The 26,232-nt window shown below is 44.7% G+C and overlaps 1 protein-coding gene across 3 annotated transcripts in view; it reads right to left on the bottom strand.

The window, feature by feature from the left end:
* PATL1 (PAT1 homolog 1, processing body mRNA decay factor) overlaps window positions 1-26,232 on the bottom strand; it is a 321,287-nt gene that overhangs the window by 6,306 nt on the left and 288,749 nt on the right. For all 3 annotated transcript variants that reach the window (XM_044296605.1, XM_044296607.1, XM_044296608.1), the window contains 2 exons: window positions 9,316-9,404; window positions 7,457-7,606 (listed from right to left, as the gene is read on the bottom strand). In XM_044296605.1, coding sequence (XP_044152540.1) covers window positions 7,457-7,606; window positions 9,316-9,404 — 239 coding nt within the window. The remainder of the gene's footprint in view (window positions 1-7,456; window positions 7,607-9,315; window positions 9,405-26,232) is intronic.

The following is a 26,232-nucleotide window of genomic DNA, read 5'->3' as shown; positions in this document are numbered from 1 at the left end:
TTCCACATGGCTATTGTGTCACGAATCAAAACACTAAGTTTCAGCGCCCGGGGTAACAAGGAATATTTTGTGTGTAAACTAGCATTTACGTTCCAGGGTCTAGCTAATTCCGTCTTGCTAGATTGTACCGTCTAATGTTCGTGAATCCTACCCCCCCCCCCCCCCCCCCTCAGTTTTGATCGGGATAGTGAGTTGAGCGATATCCTCGCTTTTCCCTGTTTCCATATGAAAGAACGTAACTCTTTAGAGAGCTTTTGAATATCTGCGTGCCCAATTAGGATTTGCAATGTTTGCATAGGATATAATTATTTGCCGAAACGTATTATTTTCAGGAGATGGCAGCGACTTAAAAATGACTAAAGGTAAGTTTACCCATGATTTGAGCTCCGTTATAATTTTAGTGAATATTGGAGATTAATTAAGGGAATATAATGATTCTGGAGTTTTGCCAATACGTATTACTAGATATTTTGTGAAGAGAGGCACAATAGAGACTGGGGTGTCTCTTAAAGCAGTTTTGTTGAGAGTTTGGGCCGGGGACAAATCTAATATTTCACATTTGGTTATGTTTACTTTGAAACCAGATAATTTTTCGAAAGAGATCGAAAATTGGTGGCAGCTCTGAGGTTGTGACAAGAATATAAGCAAGTCATCTGCGAATAGAGCGCGTGACAAAGTGAGATTTCCTATTTTGATCCCTGGGATTAATTCAGATTTCGCAATTTGTTTGGAAAGCGGTTCCAGGGATAGATTGAAGAGTAGAGGTGACAAGGGGCACCCTTGTCTTGTGCCCTTCGGCAAGTTAAAGGTCTGTGATAAATGACCTGGAATAGCAATCCTAGCCGTAAGGGTGTGATATTTTCTCCTTATATATGTCCTAAAGTAGCCGTTAAATCCTATGGCATCTAATACTTTGTTGAGCCATGTCCAACTAACATTGTCAAATGCTTTCCCCACATCTATTGTGAGTAAAGCAGGGGATGTATGAAGATGCGGTGATTGCCAATACCTTTCTTATGTTGTATACTGCCGATCTGGCTTTAATGAAACCTGTCTGATGTTACGACACAATAATCTATCTGCCATTATCTTTGAAAGGTATTTAAGATAGTTATCAATTAACGAGATCAGGCGATATGACGACAGTAAAAGCATCATCTCTGCCTGGCTTTGGTAAAACTTTTATGTAAGCTGTATTCATATCTGAAGGTATCTGGAGTCCCTGTAGAATTTGGTTATATAAAGATGTGAGAGTGGGGGAGATTTTGTGAGCTAAAACTTTGCCAAATTCATTTGTATAGCCATCCGGACCTGGGGCTTTACCATTTTTCGAGTTACGTATGACATTTAGGACGACTTCTTCCTTAATGGACCAGTTTAATATCTCTAGATCTTCCTCAGTAACTCGCGTCAATGATGTTAAATAATGATGTGAATCTATCTTTTGTTCATCTGGGGTGTTAATGGTGTAAAGGGATTTATAAAAAGTATTTTAATATTTCCACCATCTCCTTTGGGTTATGACATGTTTTTCCTTGGGAATTTTTCAGGGTGGAAATCATCGAGGTGTATTTCTGTCCCTTTGCTAATGAAGCTAGGAGTTTACCCGATTTATTCCCAAATTTGAAAAGATGGGCTTCTCTTTTCAAACCATAAAACTCCTCTTTGTTTTAGCCAACTTTTCATATTCTGACTTTGTTGCCACCCATTGTTGTTTATTTAAAGGGGAAGGGTATGTTTGAAACTGGGTATAAGCACTTTGTCATGCTTTCGACAATTCTTGTATCTTTGTTTGGATGGTTTTTTTTTTTTTTTTTTTTAAGCCTCTAGTATAAGCCAGTATCTGGCCTCGTATTACCGCTTTTCCTGCCCTCCAGAGCAACTGGGGATCGCCACTTTGTGAATTATCATCCCAGTATTTAACCTACCATTGCTCATTTTTGGATAAGTCAGATGGAAATCTCCATAAAAAATCTTTACCTTTCTTAACTGAGTCTAGAAGGTCTAATATGACTGGAGAGTGATCGGAACTGACCAAATCTCCTATTTCTATGGCAGCTGTTTTCCGTAATGTTTCCTCTGAAACTAGGAAATAATCAAGCCTCGACCAAGAATTGTGTGGCGAGGAGAAATGTGTCAACTCCCTCCCTTATGGGTTGAAGTTTCGCCATACATTGATCAATGCCACACACGACATTACTGTCTGCATTGTTTTGTCTCTATGTCTGGGAACTATAGTTTTGTTTATGCTTGCGCGGCGATCTTTTGCATGTGACATAACCGTATTCATATCCCCTGCAATGATTTTGTTAGCTATCGTATCTGTGAGTAACATCTTCCTTAGCTCTCCAAAAAACTCAGTATTGGTGTCAGTCGGACCATATCCGTTATATATGCTCCAAGATTCCAGCAATGAGCTGAGAAGTATGTGTATCAAACGTCCCTCCTTAGTTTCTAAGTTCTGAACCTTAATATGGGCAAGCTTTTTGTGTATTAAAATTAAGACCCCATCTTTTTTCCCTTCTGCTGGCGAGCCCATAACCCTGCCCACCCATAGCCTTTGTAAACGAGAATATTCTTCTGCATGAAGATGCGTTTCCTGTAATAAAGCGATATCTGCCCCAAGTCGCTTTAGATGTCTCAATATCAATCTTTTCTGTGGAGAATTCAGGCCCTTCACATTCCACGTAATAAACCTCAACATTTTATAAGCTCTTTAAGAAAATTATGTAGGAGCAATCTCATATGATCATGCAGGCTAAATGGTTTGTGTGTAAGACAGACAGTTTCCCCACAACATGTTGAACTAACCTCATTAACGTAACTGCAATATAACAAAATAAAGTCCCTATTGTAACAGAAATTTCTGACTTCACTTCTTCCTAGCATGACTTCCCAAACTTCCCACAGTACACACTTTGGTAGGAGTATCTCCCTGACTTGCTTTGACTGGCAAAAAAGTTAGGAATCAACATGTCATAATACAATTTGAAAGTTCTTGCTGAACATGACGCATTATAACATCTGAGTTAGACGTGTAACAGGAAAAAAAAGTGGTAAGTGTAGTGGATAAAAATATATCGATATACAGATATCCGAACATACGGCTATACGGACATACAAATGTACGAATATACGCTACTACATGTGACATCCAAAAAGTTCAGGTTTCCGCCAGATTCTTCTGCCTTTTGCGGTAGTCTCTGGGTATCTGTCTTCACTTTAATTTCCTCTTGGTATGGGATCTGAGGACGGGTTCGATGCAGATCTGCGTCGGTTGTATCCTTGTTGTCTCAAATTTTCTCCCTCAAGAGCGCCATCTTGTATCGCCTCTTGTGGCGAATGATAGGTAACATAAGATCCATCCACAGTGTATACCTGTAAAATGGCAGGAAATAACAGAGCAAATTTAACTTGCGCAGGAAATAAATCTGAGCAAATGGAGAATTATTTTCTCTTTTTTGACACTGTTATCGAGAAGTCTTCAAAGATTATCACTCGGTGACCCCTTATCTCCAGTGGGCTCTGATGGCGTTTATAAGCCCCAAGAATCGCAGCCTTATCAGAAAAGTCCAGGTATCTAGTGATTACTTGCCGGGGACTCTGAGTGCTGGATGAGCGGTGGATTCCAGTTCTCCGCGATTTTGGACGGCTGGAGGTGCACCAATTCTGTGTGCTCTTTCCACCTTGCACGTAGAAGAGATATTAAGCGCTTCAGGGATGTCTTTTTCGCATAGGATCTTTAGGTCTTGTAACGGGATAGACTCTGGTAGACCCACCAGCCTTAAATTATTTTGCCGGGAGCGATTCTCAAGATCATCCAATTTATCGCTTATTTTTTTTTATTTTCTTTGAGTAACGTGTCATTAGTGCATACAAGGTGATATTGCTCATCTTCCAGATTGGCGATTCTGTACTCCACCTCAGACGCCTACCATGATCTGTCAGTTCCTTTTGCAGATTCGAAAAAGGAGTCAGATACGGTGTTGGCTAAAGAGTATTGTAAATCAGGGAGTATACTAGCTGCAACCTCCAAAGCCAGTCGCTTGTAGTCCACCTTCACAGGGTCATTTATACTTTCGTAGTCTTCCAGATCTTCTTGGATTTCTTGCGATCCTGGAGGTATACAGTCTGGATCTATCGGAGGAGCAGGATCCGCCATCTTGGGTGGTAGCGTGGTTGCGCCTGCTGATTTGTGTAGATTCCCTTGGCGAGTTCTGCTCCCCATATGTTTAATATACCGGTCCATATAGTCCGGTACCTGTAAGTGTTTCCTTTTCGCCCAGTACTGGGAAAACTTGCCAGTGCTGGTTAGATGGGGCACAGTTTTTCGCAAGCCAGTGCAGCGGAGCTCTAACAAGCGTGTGCTGGGGCCCCTGGCTCTAGTGAAAGAGGCCTGGGAAGGAGATGTAGCCACCCCTGGAGTGTCTGTCATCTAGTAGGTCTCGCCCTTCCGAAACAAGATGCAGGCCTCGTCGCAGCTGGTGAACGATAATATGGAGTGGGCCCAGGCCGACCAGAAGTGATTGTACGACCAGAACGCTTGTGAGACGACCTACCAGGTGGGTCAAAAGGTATGGGTACTGGTCCCCGTACCTCAGGACAAGCTTCAGGCGGCCTGGGAAGGCCCGTACCTCGTGCATCAGCGCCTCAACGCCACCTTGGACCACGCCCGGGGAAGGCGGAAGAACATGATGAAGCAACATCAGGAGAGGGAGGCATGTGCCCTCCCTGTCTGCAACCTTCCAGAAGAGGGGGAGGAGGACATGCTCGCCCTGGTGAAGGCAGGTGGGTCCGTCGAGGATGTAGAGTTGGGCCAACAGCTCAGCTATGGGCCACCCTTCACCCCTTCCGGGAGTTGTTCAGCAAGAATCCCGGAAGGACAGAGTTGGCCATCCATCACATGGATACCAGGGATCAACCCCCAATTTGGCGTTTAGCATATCGGGTTACCTTGGAGGTGCAGCAGCACATGCACCAGGAGATTGACGAGATGCTGAAGCTGGGGGTCATCCAGGCATCCAACAGTGATTGGGCATCGCCTGCGGTCCTCTTCCCAAGAAAGGACAGGACCACCAGGTTCTGCGTGGACTACAGGGGACTCAACGCTGTCTCAGTCACCGATGCCTACCCAATGCCAGGCATCGATGACCTACTCATCAGTTGGCCGGGGCCCAGTACCTGACTATCATGGATCTGAGCCGGGGGTATTGGCAGATTCCCCTGACCCATAAGGCGTGGGAACGCTCTGCCTTTATTACCCCCTTTGGTTTGTACGAATCCACTGTGATGCTGTTCGACATGAAGAATGCCCCTGTCACTTTTCAGCAGATGGTCAACAAGCTGCTTAAGGGACTTGACGAGTACGCAGCCGCGTACCTGAAAGACATTGCCGTCTTCAGTCCCACATGGGAGGATCACTTAGAGCACCTGATGCAGCTGTCAGATAGCAGAGGTAGTGAACTCCACAGGAGGGCCCTGCTTCAAAGCCAGCAGATGGCAGAGGACCTCTAGCAGTCCAACAGTGTTTACAACTTTTCCCACTTCCATTCAGCCAGCCAGGAACCCAGTTAATGGAACAGGAAATACCTCTCTGCAGAAGGTGTAGTCCATTCCCCAGTTCAATCAAATCCAGCAGACAGCACGGAACCCGTGGTTTATAAAGAATTATGAATTCCCCAGCCATCACAGGCACAACTGGAAACATATTTGTGTCCCTGTGGCCACGATAAACAGGCCCATGGTCATAGTCTGGCGGTGGGAGGCCATGGAAGGTAGATATACATATCTCACCACAGAAATGAAATAACGGTACCATGCTTGGACTCTACTTGTAGCCGGAACCCAGGCAGGTCTGTTGGTCCCAGAACAATCTCCCTGTGACCTTCTGGTCTGGAGCTATGGGTTTTGTGCGTCATTGAGCTGCCAGGATCAGCAGGGAGGGGTCCTTCCCAGAGGCGGGAAGAGGATGGGCCAGCTACAGTTTAAAAGGTTTGTGCCAGCAAGCGGGCATGTCTTTTCTCTGAAGGAGAATGTGTTGTGCCCTCAATGTGAATATAGCTAAGAACTCATCACAACTCAAAAGGACTCATCCATCTGGTAAACTGACTTTTTCTGCTTAACCCTGGTTGTTCCATACCACCTGTATTTGTAACCTCAGACCACTGTATATATTCCTTGTGTGTATAGTGTTATTTCTAGTGAGCCCTTACGGCGATTAAATATATAATTTAATCTTGTGCTGTCTTGTATATCAATCACGAATCCCCACGTCCGTGTTTTGGCGTAGTTATACACTACCGTGGGTTGGTTTCTTACCCTATATAATCCCGTTAGCGGATCGGGCTTATATCAAACAAGAAACTGGTGTCAGTCTTCCCGGTCTGAGAATGCGCTGTTTCACTGGGGAAGTGAAAAGGCTCTCTCTCAGCTTGTTGCCTCTCTATGCCAGTGTGGACAGGAGGAGTCTGTGAAAAATGTACCAAGACTGACCTTACCTGCTCCTCCAGGAGGGCGTAACATCACGCCTTGGTAACCAGTGACCATACCGTATCTCGTGAGATCGACGTAGTTGACGGCCAGCGTCCAGTCGGGGCATGGGGTTAGTCACAGACGTCATCCGCATTTTTTTGCGGACCGCAAAATACATACAGTCATGTGCATGAGGCCTAACAGTGTAATCTTGTGCGACCTCGCCAATAACGCAGCCGTACTGGGGCTCATAGGACGCCAGTCCTGGCGTCCCTATACACGCATCAGCACTGCATTCGCCCACCCCACAGCACCACAATGCTGTTCTTTGAGGTCTTCCTCCTCTTCTTCTGCATCCTCCTCTTGGTAAGTGTGCAAGGCTGCACTGGGGTGCTCCCCAGCTTCAGTATGTCTTAGGTACACAGTTTCCTTAGACCTATCCCTTTTTCATAGATAACCTTATGCTATTTTAATTTACTATAGTCTCTACACCCCTGAAGCTTTACTTCGAGGGTTACAATAGTGAGTATATGTGTAGACCTGCATCAATCACATCCCTACATTACAGCCACCTGGCCCTATCTAACTAGCACATAGACCAAAATGCTCATAATTATGGCATCCTTGCACCTCTCCTCCCTATACATTGTTTGGTCATATATTAATCCCTCTAGACCCATATATATTTTCAATGAATTTATGTTGGTTTATTTCATCTCTCGCTGTAGTGACTATGTGACCAAAGTCATACCCAAGAGTGTGCAGTGGTATTTCAATATTACAGGTAGGCACTTCTTCACCTTACGGGGACAGTCTCCCACAGGATAAGAAGAATTGATTCGCTCATCTCTATCCCTATACCTTTGTGTTGCCTTAGTAAAAGATACATTTAGGTAGAAATCTAAGTTGGTTTCAGAGTGGCATAATATGGCTTTGTACAGCAGTTGTATACATAGTACAGGTAAAAAAATGAATTCATATTCACCTGAACTTTGACCGTAGTTTGCCGAGACTCTGTTCATTGAGGTACCGTGAAAAGTGGAGCAGAGCTGTGACTGGGGAGCATAGGAGTTGAGGCAGGGAGTTTGCTTGAATCTGCAAAAAGCAATGAGCAACTTGTGCAACCAGAGGTGTCCTGAATGACAGAGCATAAGTGTTAAAAACATGTAAAACAGCATGTGTATAGATAATTACATACTTTATACATGGTAAAAAACGTCAAGATATTTTCTTAACCTTCGCAAAGTCTGATTAAAATAGGAAAAACCCTCCCAAAAATGTCACTTTTTTATTTTAGATTTTTAATGTGTGTCTGAAATAAATCTTGTTGGTGCACAACTCATGGGACACAATTGCATTTTCAATCCCTTAGTGACATAATTAATTTTAGCCTTAAGGACCAGTAATTTTGTAGCTTATGAACCATTTTGGGGTGTATATATAGTGTATTAAATAACTTTTAATATTTAATTTTAGATGGGAAAGAAACAGCAATTTTTACATTATTTTGTGGAATGTATTTTCAGCATTCAATGTGTGGTATGACTAACAATTTTATCATGTGGGTCAGTACAATGATCATGCCACATTTCTATACATTTTTCCTATCCTCCTGCAGGCTGTCAACTCTGCAACTGCTCCCTCTCCTCCTCCAGACTGTACTAGAATCACAGCATTATGCCTCATTTACACAACAGCGTTTTGGTCAGTGATTTCAACCACGAGTTTTGAGCCAAAATAAGGTGTGGCTCTAAACATAGAACATGTGCAGATCTTTCCATTAATACTTCTCTATGGAGGCTCCAATCCTGGTTTTGGCTCACACTCACTGATGGAAATCACTGATCAAAACACTGATATGTGAATAAGGCTTTATCTTCATGGGAAGATATCGCTGTTAGAAATCCGGATACAGTGAATGCAGCTGAAAGTGAAAATAAAAGCAGTTACCACATTTATTCCTGACTTTATTTCTAACAGCGAAATCTCCTGCTGACCAGGAAATTGGTAGCTGCTACCAATCCAGAGATATAAGCAGCTACAGTAGCCCTCACCCCCTTTCCCTTTGTGCTGGAGCTGGACTCAGGCAAAACAGTTAACTCTTAGAGGACCGGGTGATTTTCTGTTTTTGCTTTTTAATTTTTCACTCCCTGCCTTCCCAGTCATAACTTTTATTTTTCCGTTGACATACCCTTATGAGGATTTTTTGAGGGACAAGTTTCTAATGGCTACATTTACAGTTGAATACAATTTAGTGGGAATACAAATGTAGTGGAATTGTACAAAAAATAACAAAAACATGCCGTAAAATTGACATGTTACATTAATTCTCCAGGTCAGTATTATTACAACGATACCACACTTAATACTGAAAGCAATTAAAAGCCTTGAAAACAATTTTTTTTCATTGCTTTTTCAGTGATACCATTTTAAAGTGTGTGTAACTGATCACTTGCTAGGGAGGCTCGTTCCTGTCGTGGCCTGCTATTGCACCCCCTTCCCTCGACGGATGTTTTAATCTGCGCGATGGGGAGATGCAGTAGCGCCTGTGAGAGCAGCAGAAGCGACGCAGGTGCCAGAGAGCAAGGCAACTACAATCTGTGTGAGGGGACCGGGCATTTGGGGACATTTTTGCGGTTGGATAACCCCTTTAAAGCCAAAATTGGCCAATATATAAAAGTTTACTTGCGCAGAGGTGGTTTGAACCCTATTTGTGACTTGTCAAACAGTTTTTATTATTTCTTGCTAAATTTTATAAGTTTTTTACCTAAAAAATATGCTTCTAAATTACATGTGAAATATACGCAAAAAAGAATACAAAAGCACAGTACAAAACAAACATACCAAAGAGATTGCTTCAGTGCAGCAGGGCATTCAGAACTCATTAACTCTTCACCTCGATCAAGAATCTGGCATAGAAGGGTCAGGCCGAGCTGTGGGGAAAAATGGTAGAAACAACTGGTTTTAATGCCACAATAAATAGTAATAAAACTCCAGAAAGAAGTCTGGACGTGACTTAAGGACCAGCGCCATACAGGTACGGCGGGCTGATAAGGCGGGTGCAGGAGCTGCATCCGCCGGATCAGCAGCAAGGACTTGCATTCAAAGCTGATCGCGGCATGCATCTCGGCCGGGTCCATGTGCTGCAGTGGCGGGGACCCGTTGGCAAAGAAAACAAGACCAATGCCTTCCATAGGTATCGGGGCTTGCCTCCTACAGAAGCCTGTGAGATCCAGCCCTTAGGTTGGGTCTCACACGCAGGCTGTCAGCATAAAAGCAGACAGTCAATGCATTACAATACCGGATGTATTGTAGTGCATTGCAGAGGGGATTAGACTCCTGAAGTTGATGTCCCAGAATGGGGGGGGGGGAAAAAAAAAAAAAAAAAAAAAAAAAAAGCATTTTTCTTAATAATAAAAATACATTTTCTAGTGAAAAAACTAAACAAAACAAAATTGTGAAAAAAAAAAGAAAAAAATATGAAATGAAACCAGACATATTGAGTATTGCTGCGTCCGTAACGACAGATTCTATAAAAAAATATCACATGATCCACCCACTCACCTGAACGCCGTAGAAAAAGGTATAATAAAAACTTTGTCACTTTACATCACAAAAAGTGCAAAACCAAGCGATCAAAAAGGTGCCCCCCCAAAATAGTACCAGTCACCTCATCCTGCAAAGAAATGTGCCCCTACATAAAACAATTGAGTACCATGTAGTTAATAACCAGCTCTATTAAAATATCATGTGAACACAGTCAAAAAAATAAAATAAAAACAGCAATTTTTTGTCACTCTACATCACTAAAAGTGTAATACCAAGCGATCAAAAAGTCATACACACCCCAAAATAGTACCCATTAAACAGTCATCTGATCCCGCAAAAAAAAATTAGCCCCTAAAACAATGGCCCAACAAATAAAAAAAAGCCATTTTTTTTTACCTTACATCACAAAAAGGGTAAAACCAAGCGCTCAAAAAGTCATATACATATACACCCTAAAATGGCACGAATCAAACCATCATCTCATACCCAAAAAAAATAAAAAAAATTTAGCCCCTAAGACAGTCGCTCCCCCCCCCCCCCCCCCAAAAAAAATAAAAAAATAACCTATGTCTTTCAGACTATGGAGACACAAACAAAAACATTTTTTTTTTTCAAAAATGCTTTATTATGTAAAACAACCCAAAAAAGTCATATTTGGTATTGTCGCGTCCGTAACAACCTGCTCTATAAAAATAGCACATGATCTAACCTGTCAGATGAACAATGTATAAAAAAAAAAAAGAAAAACAGTGCCAAAACAGCTATTTCTTGGTACCTTACCTCACAATATGTAATGTAATATAGAGCAACCAAAAATCATATGTATCCTAAAATAGTACCAACAAAACTCCCACCTTATCCGGTAGTTTCCAAAAGGAGTCACTTTTTAGAGTTCTTCAAATGTGACATAGCAACGTAAAATTATCCCAGTGAAATCTGCCCTCCAAAAACCATACAGGGAGTGCAGAATTATTAGGCAAGTTGTATTTTTGAGGATTAATTTTATTATTGAACAACAACCATGTTCTCAATGAACCCAAAAAACTCATTAATATCAATGCTGAATATTTTTGGAAGTAGTTTTTAGTTTGTTTTTAGTTTTAGCTATTTTAGGGGGATATCTGTGTGTGCAGGTGACTATTACTGTGCATAATTATTAGGCAACTTAACAAAAAACAAATATATAGCCATTTCAATTATTTATTTTTACCAGTGAAACCAATATAACATCTCAACATTCACAAATATACATTTCTGACATTCAAAAACAAAACAAAAACAGTCAAAAGCCTGCCATCCATGGATTCTGTCAGTGTTTTGATCTGTTCACCATCAACATTGCGTGCGGCAGCAACCACAGCCTCCCAGACACTGTTCAGAGAGGTGTACTGTTTTCCCTCCTTGTAAATCTCACATTTGATGATGGACCACAGGTTCTCAATGGGGTTCAGATCAGGTGAACAAGGAGGCCATGTCATTAGATTTTCTTCTTTTATACCCTTTCTTGCCAGCCACGCTGTGGAGTACTTGGACGCGTGTGATGGAGCATTGTCCTGCATGAAAATCATGTTTTTCTTGAAGGATGCAGACTTCTTCCTGTACCACTGCTTGAAGAAGGTGTCTTCCAGAAACTGGCAGTAGGACTGGGAGTTGAGCTTGATGCCATCCTCAACCCGAAAAGGCCCCACAAGCTCATCTTTGATGATACCAGCCCAAACCAGTACTCCACCTCCACCTTGCTGGCGTCTGAGTCGGACTGGAGCTCTCTGCCCTTTACCAATCCAGCCACGGGCCCATCCATCTGGCCCATCAAGACTCACTCTCATTTCATCAGTCCATAAAACCATAGAAAAATCAGTCTTGAGATATTTCTTGGCCCAGTCTTGACGTTTCAGCTTGTGTGTCTTGTTCAGTGGTGGTCGTCTTTCAGCCTTTCTTACCTTGGCCATGTCTCTGAGTATTGCACACCTTGTGCTTTTGGGCACTCCAGTGATGTTGCAGCTCTGAAATATGGCCAAACTGGTGGCAAGTGGCATCTTGGCAGCTGCACGCTTGACTTTTCTCAGTTCATGGGCAGTTATTTTGTGCCTTGGTTTTTCCACACGCTTCTTGTGACCCTGTTGACTATTTTGAATGAAACGCTTGATTGTTCGATGATCACGCTTCAGAAGCTTTGCAATTTTAAGAGTGCTGCATCCCTCTGCAAGATATCTCACTATTTTTGACATTTCTGAGCCTGTCAAGTCCTTCTTTTGACCCATTTTGCCAAAGGAAAGGAAGTTGCCTAATAATTATGCACACCTGATATAGGGTGTTGATGTCATTAGACCACACCCCTTCTCATTACAGAGATGCACATCACCTAATATGCTTAATTGGTAGTAGGCTTTCGAGCCTATACAGCTTGGAGTAAGACAACATGCATAAAGAGGATGATGTGGTCAAAATACTCATTTGCCTAATAATTCTGCACTCCCTGTATGGCATTAGTTTCCTTCTGCAACCTGCAGTGTGCCGTACAGCAGTTTACGACCACTTATGGGGTGTTTCTGTAAACTACAGAAGCAGGGTAATAAATATTGAGTTTTGTCATCTACATTTTTCTTTAATTCTTGTGGAACACCCAAAAGGTTAACAAAGTTTGTAAAAATCAGTTTTGAATACCTTAAAAGGTGTAGTTTCTAAAATTAGGCAATTTATGGGTAGTTTCTATTATTTAAGGGCCTGAACTGGATTTTCTTCTAAATTTCTATGCCGTCTAACGTCCCAATAAAAGAAAATGCAATTTACAAAATGATCCAAACATGAAGCAGACATGGGAAATGTAAAGTAATAACTATTTTATGAGGTATCACTATTTGTTTTAAAAGCAGAGAAATTGAAATTTTGAAAATAGCAAATTTCTCCAAATTTTTTATTTTTTTTATAAATAAAAATGAAATATTTTGACTCATATTGAACTACAATATGTGACGAGAAAACAGTCTCAGAATAGCTTGGATACGTAAAAGCGGTTTAAAGTTATCACCACATAAAGTGACATGTCAGATTTGCAAATCATAATAATAATAATAACAACAACTTTAGGGCTAGTGCAGAATCCAGACAGCTCTGCACTTATCGGTGGATGAAAGGTTGCATGCACACAACTGCAGATGAACGCACATTGGATACGTACTTATTTCCATGAGGATTTATTTGCACTTATGCACAATTTCTAACAGTTTTTTTGGGAGTGGATTTGATTAGGTTTTGCGGCAGATCTCACCCTTCAATGGAAAAGGGTAAAATCCACAGCTAAAACCACAAACATACTCGACATGCTGCAGGTTTGGAAATCCTCATAGCAGGTCAATTTCCGCACAGAAAAAATCCACAATGTACACTTGGAAATAACACATGTATCCCACAACATGTTCAGGTGTCCTAAGAGGTATTTTATTGCAGAGTATTTTACACAGCTCTCTTTAGGATTTTGATCCACCGATACACGCAGCGCCGCTTAGATTCCTCATTAGCCCTGGTTTATGTTCGGTCTGCTCCAGGTTGCTGAAGACAATAAGTATGCAGCATCCCGTGGTGCACATTATAGGCTTAGGGTACCTTCACACTAGCGTTATTCTTTTCCGGCATTGAGTTCCGTCCTAGAGGCACAATACCGGAAAACAATAATGGCTCTTACAGGCAATTGTTTTTCTTGAAACCCATATGATGGCACCTATGCGACAAGGACAGGAAACCTGCTGAGATAAAAAGGTTCACACCCCCACCACAACTCAGTGATTATTATAAATCGAATGCCGGAGGCGTGCCAACACCAAAGCAAAGAAGAAAGCACAAAAGGAGAAAACAAATTTAGTAACTCCACCAGGGGAAACTGTAAATGGTGTATATATATATATATATATATATATATATATATTTTTTTTTTTTATTAGGTTTATATTACATATATCTCCAAAAATATATATATTTTTCAAACAAAAAAAAGGGAGGGAAACTAGGGGTGCCGTCATGAGTTTCAAGAAAAACTATTACCGGTAAGAGCAATTATTGTTTTCCCCTTACCCATGACGACACCCATGCGAGAATAAACTATAAGTAAAAAAAAATAGGGGGGGGGGGGGGGGGGACGACTACGGCCTGAAGCACTTTTCTCCCAAAAGCCGTATCAGAATTGAGATGCAACCTATAATGTTTGAAAAAAGTGTGGGGAGAACTCCAAGTAGCCGCTCCACAGGTCTGAACCAATGAAGCCTCAGTGCCTAATCCTTTCTGCCCAGGAGGTAGCTACTGCCCTGGTAGAATGAGCCCCAAACCCTGTTGGAGGGGGAAGGTCAAGAAAAGAATAGGCCATTGAAATAGCATTCTTAACCAATCTAGCTATTACAATAGATGAGACTTTATGGCCCCAGCACTTTCCCTGGAACTGAATAAAGAGGTTTTCATTTATCCTCCAAGGAGCAGTGGAATCTAAGTAAAAAAGTAGACACCTTCTGACATCCAATCAATGGAATCTCTCTTCTAATGCATTGGCTGGGTTAGGGCAAAGGGACCAAAGAATCACATCCTGATTTATGTGGAAATCTAAAACCGCCTTTGGCTGAAATTGGATGGGCCTGATGATAACCTTGTCTTCTAGGATGGCAGAGTAGGGAGGGAATGCAGAAAAAGCTTGTATTTCAGAAACCCTTCTGGCCGAGGTTATAGCAAGAAGGAAGGCAAATTACAAGAGAGAATCTTAATTGATATGTCACTTAAAGGTTCAAACGGTCGCCTTTAGGACTGTATTTAGATCCCAGGGAGGGGACAAGGATCTGAGGGATGGCTCAGATCTAGAATCAGCTGATAAAAATCTCCTTATCCAAGGATGTTCTGCCAACCTGGAATCAAAAAAGTAACTTGGGGCAGCTACCTGAACCTTCAAAGTTGAGGCTTTAAGGTGTCTGCCCAGGCCTGCCAGTAGAAACTCATACTTTTGGAATTTCTGGAGACTTAAGAGGATCTGGACTATAACCTAAGAAGGTAGAAAAAACATTCCAAACCTTTATATATTTCTAAGCAGTCACTTCCTTTGTACTTTTTAGTGTTGTTGAGACCATTTTATTTGACAACCCCCTTCCTGACCAGATTTCCCTTTCAACCTCCATGGTGAAGGACTTCTGGATTGGGGTGAAGTAGCGGGCCCTGATAATTTTCCCGCAATCGCAGAGTCCAGGGCGGTTGAGTTGACAATTTCAGGAGACTCGAGTACCAGGAACTCTTGGGCCACTTTGGGGCTATTAAGATGACTGAAGCTCCTTCTCTCTCTATCTTGAGGGATTAGACAAATTGGAGGGAAGGCATACCCCAACTCTAGACTCCAGTCCTGTGCTAATCCGTCCACTGCTGATGGGCTGTCTAAGTGGTTTATGGAAAAAAAAAATCTTTCTACCTTCCTGTTGGCTCAGGAGGCAAACAGGTCTACCGTAGGCAGACCATACTTCTGGACTATCTGAGAAAAAAATTATTTGTTCAGGCACTAGTCTCCCTGTTTTACTGAAACTCGACTGAAGAAGTCAGCTAAAGTATTTTCCTTTCCCTTCAAGTGAATTGCTGAAAGTAAGAGCATCCTTGACTCTGCTAAATAAAAAAAATCTCCTGACTGTTTATATAGGACACTACTATTGTATCCGAATAAAGGATTATCCTTTTGTTCCTTTACTTCCGGAAGTGCTGTCGTCAAAACCATTTACACTGCTTTTAATTTCTTGAAATTGGATGTTTCCTTTCTTGTATTCAGGTCCCACCTTCCCTGCCAATACCTGCTCTGGGATTCGGCACCCCATCCCCAAGGACTGGCATCGGTGGTCACGATGGTTGGATCTGGGAATGTCCATGAGACACCTGCAGAGAGGTGTTCTGGTATTATCCACCACGTCAGGGAGTGCCTTGCTTTTGAGGATACATGGAACTTCTTGAAATTTTCCTAATTTCAATTTCTCTGCTTCTAAAACAGAAAGTGATACCTAATAAAATATTTATTACTTCACATTCCCCATGTGTCTACTTTATGTTGGCATCATTTTGGAAATGTCATTTTATATTTTTAGGACGTTAGAAGGCTTAGAAGCAATTCTTAAATTTAAGAAAATTTCCAAAACCCACTTTTTAAGGAACAGTTCAGGTCTGAAGTCACTTTGTTGGGCCTACATAGTGGATACCCTCATAAATGACCCCATTGTAGAAACTACACCCAAAAGTTACTTAAAACTGATTTTACAAACTTTGTTAACCCATTAGGTGTTCCACAAGAATTAAAGGAAAATGGAGATTACATTTCTAAATTTCACTTTTTTGGCAGATTTTTCATCTTATTTTTTTTTCTTTAACACATTGAGAATTAACAGCCAAACAAAACTCAATATTTATTACCCCGATTCCGCGGTTTACAGAAACACCCCACATGTGGTCATGCAGAAGGAAAGGAATGCCATACAGTTTTTGGAAGGCAGATTTTCCTGGATTTGTGTTCTGAATGCCATATGTTTTTTGATTTTTCTGCCGATCGTCTTGTGCAGGGGCTCGTTTTTTGCAGAAAGTGTTGAGGTTTCTATTGGTACCATTTTTGGGTACATAGGATTTTTTGATCATTCATCATTACACTTTAAGGGGCAAGGTGACCCAAAAATTGGCTGTTTTGGAAAAGTTTCCATTTATTTATTTTTACAGCGTTCATCTGAGGAGTTAGGTCATGTGATAATTTTATAGAGCAGATTGTTACGGACGTGACAATACCTAATATGTATACTTTTTCTTATTTATCTAAGTTTTACACAATAATAGCATTTCTGAAACCCAAAAAAATGTTTTAGTGTCTCCATAGTCTGAGAGCCATAGCTTTTTTATTTTTTGGGCGATTGTCTTAAATAGGGTATAATTTTTTGCGGGATGAGGTGACTGATACTTGGTACTATTTTGGGGGTCATAAGCCTTTTTGATCGCTTGCTGTTGCACTTTTTGTGATGTAAGGTGACAAAAATAGCTTTTTTGGCACTTTTTTTATTGTGTTTATCGGACGGGGTCTATCATGTGATATATTTATAGAGACGGTCGTTACTGAGGCGGTGACACATAATATGTGTATTTTATCTTTTCACGCATCAGGGGCAGACTACATGAATATGGATGGGGCGGGGGAACTGCACCAGGGGCAGGCGCGGACAGGGGGTCACAGAGACACTACCTGATTTCAGGCTCTGATCTGCAGAGCGCAGATCAGAGCCTGAAACCGGCATTCTTTTCACTGCCACGATCCGATTGGTTAGTCTGCACAGACTAACCAATCGGATCGATTGCTGGCAAGGGGCCACTCTGATTGGTCCCTTGCCGGCATTACTGCACTGTATGCTGTCCGTGACAGCAGTAGTGCAGGGGCAGAAGCTTTGCAGCGCTTGGATTAAAGAGCTGGTTTGACATTTATAGACGTGATAGCTGCACGGGGCATGTGCAAATATCACGTATATAAAACGTATTGCATTGTCGCGAAGGGGTTAACCTATAAAAAAAGCATACAACACCCAGAAATAAAGGGGAATTAGTAGATTATCAGTCTCACCAAGGCATAGCGTCAATCTTTCCCCCTCCTCAGGTCCAATACCGGGCTTGTGGGCCTCGAGGGTTCCACGGGATCGGCGCAACCGCCATCTTGGAATGGGACATCGGAACAGCCAAGCCACAGACTGGGAGCCGCCTGAACACGGCCACAGTGGCTCCCTAAGAGGTTTGGGAGGAGGCAGGATGAAGGGCAGACTTAGGCAACGGCTCCAACAGGAGACTTATGCCGCCAGGGATAGGTCCCGTTACGGTATAGTAGACCCGGACCTTCCCCAGCCATCAAGATGAGAACCATAAATTAGAGGGAACTCCTCAGGTACCTCCTATCCGGAGGACGGAAGGTCCTGGTCGCATGGGTGAGGCAGTAGCGTTGCAAGGGCCGCACCGGGTGACACCAGTCTGATGGGGTGTCACCCGGCCGCCAGACTGACTTACTGCAGTGCAATTTCAATGTGTTACATAATTTAATTAATCACCTAGGTAGGTCTGGCTGGCGGCTGCTTCTACAATGGGGTGTCACCTGCCCCCGCCGGGGCGGGTGACACCCCATTGTAGCAGCAGCCGCCAGCCAGACCTACCTAGGTGATTAAATTATGTATAATCTGTAACACATTGAAATTGCACTGTAGTAAGTCCGGGGGCCTTACTTACTACTTACTTACAGTGTAGCTGCTAGTACTACTGTCTTGTCTGGCGGGCGGCGGCTGTCCAGCCTACATGTGTGCCGTCCGTGCGGTGTGTGGATGGGGTGCTGACGGCTGACATGGGGGGCATGATGGCTGACATGGGGGGCATGATGGATGGGGGCCGACATGGGCATGATGGATGGGGTGCTGACATGGGGGGCATGATGGATGTGGTGCTGACGGCCGACACGGGCATGATGGATGGGGTGCTGACGGCCGACACGAGGGCATGATGGATGGGGTGCTGACGGCCGACACGAGGGCATGATGGATGGGGTGCTGACGGCCGACACGAGGGCATGATGGATGGGGTGCTGACGGCCGACACGAGGGCATGATGGATGGGGTGCTGACGGCCGACACGAGGGCATGATGGATGGGGTGCTGACGGCTGACACGAAGGCATGATGGATGGGGTGCATGATGGATGGGGGGCATGACGGCTGACACGGGGGAATGATGGATGGGGGGCATGACGGCTGACACGGGGGGGGCATGACGGCTGACACGGGGGGGAGCATGACGGCTGACACGGGGGGGAGCATGACGGCTGACACGGGGGGGCATGACGGCTGACACGGGGGGGGGCATGACGGCTGACACGGGGGGGGCATGACGGCTGACACGGGGGGGGCATGACGGCTGACACGGGGGGGGGGCGGCATGACGGCTGACACGGGGGGGGCATGACGGCTGACACGGGGGGCATGACGGCTGACACGGGGGGCATGACGGCTGACACGGGGGGGGGGCATGACGGCTGACGGGGGGGGCATGACGGCTGACACGGGGGGCATGACGGCTGACATGGGGGGGCATGACGGCTGACATGGGGGGGCATGACGGCTGACATGGGGGGCATGACGGCTGACATGGGGGGGGCATGACGGCTGACATGGGGGGGCATGACGGCTGACATGGGGGGGCATGACGGCTGACATGGGGGGGGGCATGACGGCTGACATGGGGGGGGGCATGACGGCTGACACGGGGGGGCATGACGGCTGACATGGGGGGGCATGACGGCTGACATGGGGGGGCATGACGGCTGACATGGGGGGGCATGACGGCTGACATGGGGGGGCATGACGGCTGACATGGGGGGCTAATCTGAGGTATGATTAACATTGGGGGTCTGATTGGTGGTCTGACCTGAGGTATAATGGAAAATAATGTTTCTTATTATACTCTTCTAAAACCTATGTGCGTCTTATAGGGCGAAAAGTACAGTGCTCAAACCAGATTGAACCAGCGGCTGCAGACAGAACCAGGACCAGGTGAGCTGCGGGCAGGGGGGGATCGTCGCCGAGATGTGGCTTAGGCTACTTTCACACTTGCGCTTGATCGGATCCGTTCTGAACGGATCCGATCATATTAATGCAGACGGAGGCTCCGTTCAGTACGGATCCGTCTGCATTAATAACTTAGAAAAATTTCTAAGTCTGAAAGTAGCCTGAGCGGATCCGTTCACTTTCAATGTAAAGTCAATGGGGGACGGATCCGCTTGAAGATTGAGCCATATGGTGTCATCTTCAAGCGGATCCGTTCCCATTGACTTACATTGTAAGTCTGAACGGATCCGCTCGCCTCCGCACGGCCAGGCAGACAGCTGAACGCTGCAAGCAGCGTTCAGCTGTCGGCCTGGCCGTGCGGAGGTGAGCGGAGCTCCATTCAGACTGCATCAGGGCTGGACGGAGGCGTTCGGGTCCGCTCGTGAGCTCCTTCAAACGGAGCTCACGAGCGGACCGACGAACGCAAGTGTGAAAGTAGCCTTAGTTTGTGACAGGGCCGGTGCAAAGAGTCCCACAGTACATAATGTGGGCAAAATATGCCTACTTACATAACATTCCCAATAAATACATTTATTTTTTTGCGAAAAAAGACTTTTTTACATTTTTATTAGTGATACTTTTAGCTGTCAGGGGGTGTACCCTGGCATTTTTACTATGGTACACCACCCGGCACCATTTTCCACATAAAAATAAGTTTATGTATTGGGAATGTTATGTAATTAGGTATATTTTGCCCACATTATGTACTGTGGGGCTCTTATTTATTATATAAAAATATAGGGGACACGTACTGTGCTGTAAAAATATTGCCAAAGTCAGGAGGTAGGCAGGCTGGCAGCTCCAACACGGCACGCCTCTTCTCGGAGCTCTGAACAGCCCTCCGATGCGGAGCTTGCAGGAGTGTCACTGTACGGGCCTGCGGGCATCCGGATCCTCGGCGCAGGCGAGGGATTTGGCCACTGGAGGAGGAGGACAAGCTGAAGACACTAGGCGGGCCTTCTGGGTGAAAGGGGGAGTGGAAAGTTATGAAGTTGAGCGCGCTGCCTGGGCATCGGCAGTTATGACGCTGCCCCTTAAGATGCCACCACCTCCAGACTCCTGATGCTGATGCTTCTGCCATATCCACACTATGTCACCTTGCCACTCTGTGGTCTTCTGATGCTAATGCTGCTGCCATATCCACACTATTTCACCTTGACCACTTTGTGGTATCCACTTGATGCTGCTCCTGTCGCCACCTCCAGACTATCATTGTGCCACTCTTTGGCCTTCTCATACTGCCGCCAACTCCTCACTCTGTCATTTTGCCTCTCTGTGGCCTTCTCCTGAAGCTGCTGCCCTGAACTCCAGACTCTGTGCTTGTGCCACTCTGTGGCCTTCTCCTGATGCTGCCAACTTTAGACTCTGTCAATGTGCCACTCGTTGGCTTTCTCCTGACACTGCCGCTGCTGACGCCAACTCTAGACTTTAAACTGGACTCCAGGTCCTGGACCTGGAGAGATGTTAGGCACTCAGAGCCCTCTCTGTGGGCACCCATCCCACACCCTGGGAAAAAGTGTATGGTGTACCAATATGCCTTAGACTTTTTCTGCCATTCATCAGTGCAGGGCGCGCTAAACTATACACAGGCAGCGCATTGACTGTAGGCAGGATATTATAGCTATGTAAATGATAAAGTACATGGAAGACAGACCATATTGGTATTCAGATTAAATTGACATTTTGGCACTTTTTGATAAATAAGTGGGTTTTGGGTTGCAGTTTGGGCACTCAGTCTTTAAAAGGTTCACCATCACTGCTCTATACTGTGCCCCTTATATCCTATATCCAGTCACTGTATGGAGGTGTTATCCAGTCACTGTATGTAGGTGTTATCTGGTCATTGTATGGCGGTGTTATTATTTGGTTGGAGGACTGATATATTTACATTATATAATGTAGTTTTCAGTATATTATGCTGTAGTGTGCCCTGTATTTCTCAGTAATGTAAATAAGCCTTGTAGAACACAGGCCACACCACTGACCACCAGGACCAGCCTTCTGTAATATAGCCTACAGTTAATCTTTTAGTGTGACATTCAATTTGCATGTGGTCATCACGGGACCATCGCACCGGCCATAGTGACACTACTATGGCCTAATGGCTGGCACGACAGTCCTGTGATGACCACATGCAAATCGACTGTCACACTAAAAAAGAGTTCATTAAAATGGCCCTAGCCCAATGATTTTAGCATAATTCAAGTTGCCTTGCCAGCCTGAGCCTGCTATTATTTTCTGTCTGCCAACACAAAACAATCTGGAAGTGCTCCTCCTGAGACCAGGCTCTGGATCCGCCACTGCTGGTGGGTGCTCTGACAGGTGTGTTGTGTGCTACATGTGCCGTACGGCGGCGCAGCCCCTCACTCACACAGAGAGCAGCACACGGGGTCAGGGGTGTGTGACTGGAGCCGAGGCGGCGGGCGGCAGTAGGGAGTTTGTGAGATTGGAGTGGGGTCCGGATACTGGTGTTAGGGGGAGTTCTGGGGGGAGAAGAATGCGCCAAAGTGTAGCTTTGCTTGTGTTGGCAAAAATACTGTCTGCTAGCACCTCCAACAACCCCCCCCCCCACCCACAAAGTTAAACTAAACGACGGTGTATTATATGGTTTATCCATACCATTAGCAAAATATGAGAAGCACAAGAGACAAATTATATGTTTTCATGCTGTCCTTTTTTCAAATGGATTTCAGAAAGCAAAATCTGAATTCTAGGGGTGCACCGAAATGAAAATTCTGGTCCGAAACCGAAAATTCAGGATGCCCTTGACCGAAAACGAAACTGCCTTTTTGCCCAAATACTTTTAAAATACTTTTTTTTAATGATATTTATAATAGTGCCATCCACAGACCCCCACCCACCCCATAACAGTGCCATCCACAGACCCCCCCCACCCCATAACAGTGCCATCCACAGACCCCCCCCACCCACCCCATAACAGTGCCATCCACAGACCCCCCCACCCCATAATAGTGCCATCCACAGACCCCACCCCCACCCCATAACAGTGCCATCCACAGACCCCCCCACCTCATAACAGTGCCATCCACAGACCCCCCCCCCACCTCATAACAGTGCCATCCACAGACCCCCACCCACCCCATAACAGTGCCATCCACAGACCCCCCCACCTCATAACAGTGCCATCCACAGACCCCCACCCACCCCATAACAGTGCCATCCACAGATCCCCCCCCCCCCCCCCATTGCCGCTCCAGTACAGACTAGTTATAAAATGTGTACAATTAATAAGGATTCTATTCATGAGGCCCCCTCTGCAGTAGAACATTCAATATAGCCACATCCTACTCACAGGGCTGTTATCTTAATGCTGGCCGGCCGGGCAGACGAGCGGCAGCGTCACGACTGACATCACATGCCTGTGCCGCCTCCTTCATTCAGAAAGTAGGCCGGGCACATGACGTCAGTCGTGACGCTGCCGCTCGTCTGCCCGGCCGGCCAGCATTAAGTTAACAGCCCTGTGAGTAGGATGTGGCTATATTGAATGTTCTACTGCAGAGGCGGCCTCATGAATAGAATCCTTATTAATTGTACACATTTTATAACTACTGGAGCTGGGGGCTGGAGCACAGTGAACGCACCAGCCCCCAGCTCCTCCTCCCAGTCCCTCCCCGCTATTTTCTGCCGATATGTACCAATATCGGCCGAAATGGATTAGGCCCATTTTCGGCCGCCGGAATTTCGGTGCACCCCTACTGAATTCCTAAGCGAATATTCCACCATGCCACATGGAGTGCATAAGTCATAGAGGCCAAGTGGATTCCAGCAAAGGAGAACAAAAGAGGCAAAATTCAAGCAATCAAAACCCTTGCTGGATCCATGCTCAAGTATGTCAAAAGACCAAATGATGGCCAGGGTTCATCAAAAGACACTCCGCAAAAAGCTGATTCTTCTGATGCTTTTGCTAGAAAGCTTTCTGCAGAGGAGCAATTTGTGGAAATTGCAGAATCTGAAGAGTAAGGAGGGAAAATAGAAGAATTTCAAGCAGAAGAGCAAGGAATGGAAATGACAGAATCTGAAGCAGAAGAGGGTGCTGAAAGTGACTTAAGCTATAGTCTGTATACTATGAAAGACATGACTGCAGTTAAGGAGAAAGATTTGCAAATTTTATCTGATGTGTCCTTCTGGGAGATACCGGTTCCAGATCATTTTCGGGTAGAAATTGTGGAGAAAAGAGGAAGTGCTTCTTTCCAGAACCAAGATGGTCCTTTTAGTGTCACCAAAAGGCCCGATGAAAAAGCTGCATCAAAGGGAGAAGTGCGCCAACTTTCAAAAGTGTGGTTTTACAAGGTCATGCCAAACAGAGAGAAAATTCTGAGGACATGGATAGTTTACTCACCTGCCAGCGGGAATTTATATTGCTTTTGTTGCCGACTCTTTACCAGCTGTACTACAGCTACAACATCCAAATTTGTCACTGGGTTTCAGAAGTGGTGGAAACTGAGCCCAAAGGTATATAATCATGAGACATCCGAAGAGCACTTATACTGTCTGGAAAAGTGGAAAACTTTGGCAGCAGGACTGAGGCTGCATGAAACCATTGATGCCCAAACTCTTTCTAGGATGGAGACTGAAGAAAAAGTGGAGGGACATTTTGCACAGATTGCTGGATATTACATTGTTTCTTGCCAAGCAGAATCTGGCATTTCGTGGTCACAATGAAGATGTGTCTTCTTTGAATAAAGGGAACTTTCTTGAGATGGTTGAGATGCTTTCCAAGTATGATCCAGGACTGAAGGAACACCTAATTAGGTTAAAGTGGCACACATGTAAACTTAACCTGTCTCCTATCTGTCTCCACAAACTCAGAATGAGTTTATAAGTGTCCTGGCAAATCATGTGAAGGCGAAGATTGTAACGGACATAAAGTCTGCAAAGTACTTTGGCATCATGTTTGACCGCACACCTGACGTATCGCATACTGATCAGATGTCTGAAGTGATCAGATATCTACACATTACCAACAGGAAAGTTGAGGTAAAACGTTTTTTTTTTTAGGATTTTTCCCTTTAAAAGGGGAAAAAAGCTGTTGACCTCAGTTCTGACATTCTTCAAAAATTATAAAGTGATGGACTCGACAATGATGTGCCGCTCTCAGGGTTATGATAATGCTGCTACTATGGCTGGAATCCATGGAGGTGTACAATCCATTCTGAAGGGGAAAAACAGGAAGGCTATTTTTAATGGATGTGTGGACCATTCCCTTAACTTGTGTGGTCAGCACTCTTTTGCTCAAAATGCATCTTGCGTGACCATTTTTGGAACTCTGCAGACAATGTTTTCTTTTTTTGCTGCTTCCACCCATCGATGGGATGTGTTAATTGACCATGCTGGAGTGTAGGTAAAAAGACTATCCACAACACGCTGGAGTGCTCATTATGCTGCAGTTAAGCCAGTAAAAGAAAAATTTGACATGTTTGTGTCGGCACTTGAAGCTCTTTGTGAACCATGTGAAAATATGGACACAAGAGGAGCAGCACAAGGTCTTCTACCTGCTGTCTGTGACTTTACTTTTCTATGCTACCTGCACTTCTGGTCTGATGTACCGAGGAAAGTTAATGATGCACAGCAGTACCAGCAGACTAAGGGCTTAAGTCTCAATAAAGTGGTGACAAAGCTTGAGACACTAAGACTTTCTCTGTGTGAGGAGCGCAGTCACCTAGTCAAAAATGCAATTAAGCAGGCACTTTTAAAAGCTGATGAATATGGAATTGCAGTAGAGAGAAGAACCAGGTTCAAGAAGAGGATGGCAGGGGGAACTGGGATGACACCATTTTCTACCGCACCGGGTGACACCAGCCCTAGCAACGCCACTGGGGTGAGGGGAAAAGAACTGATCAGTTTTATCCTAATACATTCTGAATTGAGAGCATTCAGTTCAGGATGCATCAGGATGTCTTCAGTTCAGGCATTTTGACATTTCAGGACGGAGATAATACCGCAGCATGCTGTGGTTTTACCTCCGTCCATAATTCCTGAACACTTGCCGGAATGCCATTTTTTCCCATTGAAATGCATTAATGCCGGATCCGGCCCCGAGTGTTCCAGCAAAAACAGATCTGGCATTGCGGTCCGCGAATGCTCTGACTGCAAAAAATTTGAGAAAAAAATAAAAAATGCTGGATCCGTTTTGATGACACTGGAGAGACGGATCCAGCATTTCAATGCATTTGTCAGGCTCCTTTCACACTAGCGTTCGTCGGTCCGCTCGTGAGCTCCGTTTGAAGGAGCTCACGAGCGGACCCGAACGCCTCCGTCCAGCCCTGATGCAGTCTGAATGGAGCGGATCCGCTCAGACTGCATCAGTCTGGCGGCGTTCAGCCTCCACTCCGCTCGCCTCCGCACGGACAGGCGGACAGCTGAACGCTGCTTGCAGCGTTCAGCTGTCCGCCTGGCCGTGCGGAGGCGAGCGGATCCGTTCAGACTTACAATGTAAGTCAATGGGAACGGATCCGCTTGAAGATGTCACCCTATGGCTCAATCTTCAAGCGGATCCGGCCCCCATTGACTTTACATTGAAAGTCTGAACGGATCCGCTCAGGCTGCTTTCACACTTAGAATTTTTTCTAAGTTATTAA

Source organism: Bufo gargarizans, chromosome 6, assembly GCF_014858855.1.
Source record: "Bufo gargarizans isolate SCDJY-AF-19 chromosome 6, ASM1485885v1, whole genome shotgun sequence".
Taxonomy (NCBI): Eukaryota; Metazoa; Chordata; class Amphibia; order Anura; family Bufonidae; genus Bufo; species Bufo gargarizans.
Note: the sequence above shows the minus strand (reverse complement) of the source record. Positions and strands in the feature narration are given on the sequence as shown.